Source organism: Sminthopsis crassicaudata, chromosome 2 (genome assembly GCF_048593235.1).
Source record: "Sminthopsis crassicaudata isolate SCR6 chromosome 2, ASM4859323v1, whole genome shotgun sequence".
Classification (NCBI taxonomy): Eukaryota; Metazoa; Chordata; class Mammalia; order Dasyuromorphia; family Dasyuridae; genus Sminthopsis; species Sminthopsis crassicaudata.
In genome coordinates, this window is record NC_133618.1 from 471,277,576 (window position 1) to 471,284,137 (window position 6,562).

Sequence of the window (6,562 nt, forward strand, 5' to 3'; positions counted from 1 at the left end):
TATATATATATATATATATAATGTAATATTAATAACATATAATAAAGAAAATATAATATAATATACACATGAAGAAATAAGAGAAAAATAAGGTGTACAAACTTATACATAGCAAATAAATCAGAACCAATTGAACAATATAAATAGCAATATAAATGAAAATAATAATTGAAGACATAAGTAAGATTTAACATAATGACCAGTCTAGGTTGTAGAGAATTACAATACAATCTCCTTTTGTGAATAATGTATTAAGCCATGGGTATAGAGTATTGGATATTTTGTCAATTAAATTTGCTGTATTGTTTTGTTTTATTCAACTGTTTCTTTTTTATCAGAGAGGAATTAGTGGATAAAATAGGTTTCTGGGATGTGACAGTGGTGTAAATACCAAAAAACAGAATGTTAGATATTCAGAATCTAATATTCCTCATATTTAACAGTCTTATTAATAAAGCAAGTGAGATTATTCTGAAAGAATTATTCTGTATGTTTTTTACAGCTTCCATGAATTCACTTCATTTTCTAAGTGTTTGGAAATAATCTATTTAATAATGTGTTCTAGAATTGTTCTGTGAAAAACTGTCAGACTACAACTTTAAGAATCCTCCTTAACTCCATTTAGAATAGCAGAATAAACTCCTGTCTCAAGTTTTCACCTTTTCATTCTGCATGATTTCTCCAAAGATATGTAGGGGGTTCTTAGTTACTCAGAAAGTTTTGTTTGGTTTGGTTTGGTTTTTTCATATTTTGACTTATCATTTGTTTGGATTTATAAATGTATTTTATTTAAGTTGGTTTTGTGTTCTATTATCTTTTATCTTTAGTTTCAACTTAATGACTTTTGAGAGGCAATATTCAAAAGAAAATAGTGCTGGACCAAGAATCAGAAGCCATAGGTTCTAGTACTTATTCAAGCAAAGTCATTTGCTCTTCTTAAGCCTCAGTTTTATTATTAAAATGATTATATCATCTGCCCTTTGTATCTCTTAGACTGTTTCTGTTAATGATGGATGAATGTGAAAGCTTTTTATAAACTGCGCATTTGCAATGCCCATGTAAGGCATTATACTGTAATACTTCAGAAGATCCATCATCTGATGATCAATCTCTTAATGATGAACATCTTCAAATTTAGCTATGATAGGGGAACAGACACATTAAAGGCTATTTTCATAACTGAATTTTTTTTTTTTTTTAGCTCAGTAGGACCTACCATAATTTTTATCTTAATGACTGGCATCTTCTTTAAGAACCTAAGGTTATCCATCCACTCTGACTCAATGAGGAATTTGTAGTAGGACTTCCAAGGGCAAAGATTGTTTTCCTTAGTGTTTTATTTTCCCAACACAGAAAAGGGAATAAATTTGCATTTTTTAAAAATTTCTTTCAGATTGGAAGACAAGGCCTGAAATAGAGGAGTCAAGTACAAAGCAGATCATTTCTCCAGAATTATCCCAGGAAAAATGTAAAAGGGACTTCAAGTTGGGAAAAACTTGGGAATATGAAGTCATGTTAGAGAAGCAACAGAGCAACCAGGAGAGACCTTCCAGGCATATGGTAACAAGTCACATGAAAACTAACAAGGTGACTAACAATGAAAGTAATAAATTTGTGAGAAAATTCAATCTTGGATCAGTATTTGCTTTACAACAAAGAATTCCTATAGAAAAAAATCTCCGGAAATTTGATAAGCATGGGAAAAGTTTCAAACAGAATTCAAATCTGATTAAATGTAATAGGATCTCCTCAGGAAAGAAAATTTATAATTACAATGAATGTGGAAACTCATTCAGGTACCACTTAGACTTTATAAAAAATTCCTATAAATGCAATGAATGTTCAAAAGCTTTCAATAAGGAGTCATCCCTCAGCAGGCACTGGAGAATTCACATTGGAGAGAAAACCTACAAATGTAATGAATGTGGGAAACATTTCAATGAGAGGTCATGCTTAAATAAACACCAGAGAATCCATACAGGAGAGAAACCCTATAAATGTAATGAATGTGGGAAAGCCTTCACTGGCAGATCATCCCTTAGTAGACATCAAAGAATTCACACTGGGGAAAAACCCTATGAATGTAATGAGTGTGGGAAAGCCTTCATTCAAAGTATACACCTTACTCGACATCAGAGAATTCATACTGGAGAGAAACCCTATAAATGTAATAAGTGTGGGAAACCATTTAGATGGAATACACAACTTATTCTCCATCAAAGGATCCATACTGGAGAGAAACCCTATGAATGTAATGAATGTGGGAAAGCCTTCAGCCGCAGCACGCACCTTAATCAACATCAGCTCATTCATACTGGAAAGAAACCCTATGAATGTGTTGTATGTGGGAAGGCTTTCAATGATAGGTCATCTGTTACGAAACATCAGCGAATTCATACTGGAGAAAAACCCTATGCATGCAGTATATGTGGAAAAGCCTTTCCTCACAGGTCATCCCTAACTGAGCATCACAGAGTTCATACTAGAGAGAAACCCTATGCATGTGATACATGTGGAAAAGCTTTCAGCCGTAACACATATCTTACTCAACACCAGAGAATTCATACAGGAGAAAAACCCTTTCAGTGTAATGAATGTGGGAAAGCCTTTGGCCGGAGCACAAACCTTGCTCAGCATAAAAGAATTCATACTGGATTAAAACCCTATGAATGTAATGCATGTGGGAAGGCCTTCATTGATAGGTCATCTCTTTCTAAACATCAGAGAGTCCATACTGGGGAGAAGCCCTATGAATGTAATGAATGTGGAAAAGCTTTTAGCCACATATCCTCCCTTACTAAACACCAGAGAATTCATAATGGAGAGAAATTTTAGTTCATGTGGGAAATTCCTTATAAGTTTAACTCATAGTCAACATTAGAGAATTCATCTTAAAGTACATTGAGGTAGTGTGGCGCAGTGAAAGGAGTTGGATGTATAATCAGAGGATCTAGTTCAAATACCAGCTCTTTCAACTTAGCACTTGTGACTTTGGGCAGTCATTTAACCTCTCTAGATCTCAATTTCCTCATCTCTAAAATAAGGAAGTTGAGCAAAACAATTCCAATTCCAAAACGATATTTCAAGCAGAATTCATTCTTTACCCATTATAGAAATCATGGTGAGCAGTAATATAAACACAAAAAATGTAGGAAAACTTTCATGCAAAGTATAGCACTTATTCAACATCATAATTGATAGTGGAGACCAACCATATGAATATAACATGTAAGAAAGTTCAGATATTCTTCAGTTCACCTCAAACATCAGACACTTTAATGGATCTGTGACCTCATTAATGTAATTATTCTCTCTAAGGTGAGCAACTTTTGTCTTCCTTTAAATCTTTCAGCATTCTGGAAGTCTTTCTTTGATTCTTGTGACTCCTGTGCATGCTTACAGATGAAGCATGTGGCCTGTCAATCAGTTATCACTTACTTTCACCACATGAACAGTCTAACTTGTTTTCTAATCAAACAGCACTTTAGTGACATCCTATGTGCCACTTCTTTATGTATTTATTGGTTGGGAAATGTGTTACAGCCCACTTAATTCCCACCACTTGAATTCTTTGAAAACTATAGTATTTCATGATTCGTAGCTGTTTAGTATCCCTGAAAAAAAATATTGTTGTTCAAAAAAAAAAAAAAAAAAAAAAAAGATGGACCTTTGTTTCAGGAAGAAATTTTGAGTCACTTTTCCAAATTCAATTCAGTCTTGAGATTGCTGCCCTCCTAACCTAACTCTTTGTTAATGTTACTGATGTTACTGATAAATCAGCTTTATAGGCTGTCCATCTAACTGCATTATCATCTGGAATCAATAAGCATTATTAAACATTTTTTTTTATGATAGGCAAACTAATATTAATTGAAGTTCATATTGGAGAGTAATCATAAGAATGTGTCATGTAATTAGTTTTAATTAAGGTCAGTCTACACGGAAAATTAGAAAATATATTTTGAATCTATAATAGATCTGTAATCTTATTGGTAAGAGTATTTCCATCAGTAAAGTAAATAACAGATCATCCATGTCCTCTCATTCTGAAAAAATCTTGTCCACATCTTCCATAAGTTTTCTACAAGACCTCCAGAGTTTTATACAAGCCACACAATGTTAACCCTAAATGGGACCATCTGAAGGACCTTATTGCATTTATAATAAACCTTCTGTTTGGATTCTTTTTTTTTTTTTTTTTTTTTTTTTACCAAACATCCTCCATGATGGTGACAAATAACTTGGGCAAGTACATATCTCTGCACGCACATCACCCATTACCCTTCTCAATTCAGTACAAATAATAACAAATAACACTACAACTCAAGAGGAGAAAAGTAATAACATGATAAATTTTATGTCTCATTTAACATTAATTTTGAGAGGGTGATTGATTGAAGTTTATCTCACATTTTTCAAGGGATTTTATTTTATTTCAAATACGTATAGAAGTAATTTTAAGAACAACAAATTAAAAGAAGTTTTCTTTTAACACCAATTCCATAGTTGTTGATTTATCCCACATGTTGCCTTTTAATGGAGGACTTTATAACATTCTTTTCTGTTTTATTAGCCATTTAACATAGTTAATTATGCAGTGGCACTAAAATAATGAAATTGACATTTAATAGAAATATACTAGAACTAGTGAATCCAATTGAGAAAATTCATTTTAAGGACAGATCTGCTCTTTGCTACCTCACCTTTTACATAACTTTAATTTTGGTAATAAGGAAAGAATTTTTTTCTTTATATTTACCCTGAATTAATCATAATTTTAGAATCTCAGCAGTTTAAATTGTTTTTTCTTTAAATTTCTATGTATTTTCTATTCTCTGCTAAGCTCTTATTAAAATAATGTAGGAAACCATTGCCTGACTTTTGTTCCTGACACCTAATTAATCTTTTTTTTCCTCACCTTCTGAGCTCCTTGCTGACAGGGACTGTTGCAGATGGCAGGAGACATTTAATAAATGCTTATTGAATTGAATAAGTATCTACAAGGTATATTGAGGAGGGAGAAAACATCAACATGACAGTTTCATAAAATACAAACTGACAAAATTAGAGGAAATGTCCAGAAAGCTTATAGTTAGAACTATTTGTTTTATAATTCTGTTCCATTGATATATTTTTCTATTTCTTAAATCTAATATCAAATAGTTTTGATGATTACTGTTTTTGAAGTGCAATATGGTAATATATGCTTCATTAACCTTTTTTATAATTCCATAATTTTCGTAATTCATAATTCTTTTGTCCTTTTGTTATTTTATCTCTTTCTAAAGAGTGACTAATTTATATTTAGTATTAGCATCATTCAGTGTATTACTGAGGGAATACCTTCTTTAACTGCAGATTTGTGGCAACCATTTATAACTTGCAGGCCTAGCAACTTGCAACTTACCTGGGATTGAGGGAAGACAAATGAATTTCTCATGCTCACAGGGCAGGTGGGCTTTAATTATAGTTCTTCCTAATTCCAAAGTGCAATACTCTATCCTTTTTTGATATTGTATTACAGCTATGTATTAATATGAAAAATAATGATTTTTGTGCTGTATTACATTATTCTAACCATTTCAGAAGCCATCTCTCCAGTTATTTTTTTTTTTTATTGCTGTCATACAATTTGAAAACTGTTTATAGAGGTCTTGTATCTTAGTAGTTTAATGCTCAGTAGTTGATATTTTTATTATGGTAAAGAGTATTTTTCTTTCTATAATTTTTCTTTCTTTTTCTTAGTGATATATAAAAATGCAGATGATTTTTGTTGGTTTATCTTAACAAAGACAAGTATTTCTTAATTCTTTCTGAGACTAATATTAGTCCTGATTCTGATTAGCTTTTAAGATCACATTGAGATCCAGTACATTTCAATCTTTTGGATTTTCTAAATATATAACTATATTATTTGGAAATAAAGATTGCTTATTCATTACAAAATTATTTCTTTCATTTGCTTTTATGCCTTATTGCTATAGCTTGCATTTCTGAAACAATGGTGAATGTTAATATTGAAAATGAACAAATCTGTTTGAGTAGGAATGTTTATAATGTTTTTTTATTGCAGCTGATGTGGTTTTAAATAAATGCTGTATAAAATTATATTTTGATACTCCAGTGGACCCATGATCTCATCATTCAACAAGCATTTTTAAAGCATCTATGATGTGCCAAGCACTGGGAAGACACAAAGTTTAGATAAAATAATAGGGTTTCATGGACTTTCCATTTCAATAATGAGTTCACACACACACACACACACACACACACACACACACACACACACACAAATTTTACATAGAGGATGGCCATAAGAAAAAGTAATTACTAAGAGTTAAATAATATCATGTGATCCAATTGAAGTTAACTTAAATTAATAATGGATAAAATAAAATCTGAAACAGTTAAATGGCACAGTGGATCGTCAGTCATCTTCCTCACCTCAAATATGATCTCAGACACTAGCTGTGTGATCCTGAACAAGTCACTTAACCCTATTTTCCATAGTTTCATTCTCTGTAAAATGATCTAGAGAAGAAAAAGGCAAAACATTGCA

At 31.8% G+C, this 6,562-nt stretch overlaps 1 protein-coding gene across 4 annotated transcripts in view; it reads left to right on the forward strand.

The window, feature by feature from the left end:
• ZNF79 (zinc finger protein 79) overlaps window positions 1-6,119 on the forward strand; it is a 66,199-nt gene extending 60,080 nt beyond the window's left edge. For 3 of the 4 annotated variants that reach the window (XM_074293162.1, XM_074293164.1, XM_074293163.1), the window contains one exon: window positions 1,394-6,119. In XM_074293162.1, the coding sequence (XP_074149263.1) occupies window positions 1,394-2,835 (1,442 nt within the window). In that variant the 3' untranslated portion in view covers window positions 2,836-6,119. The remainder of the gene's footprint in view (window positions 1-1,393) is intronic. The other variant, XM_074293171.1, reaches the window with a different exon arrangement.
• Window positions 6,120-6,562: the final 443 nt, after the last annotated feature.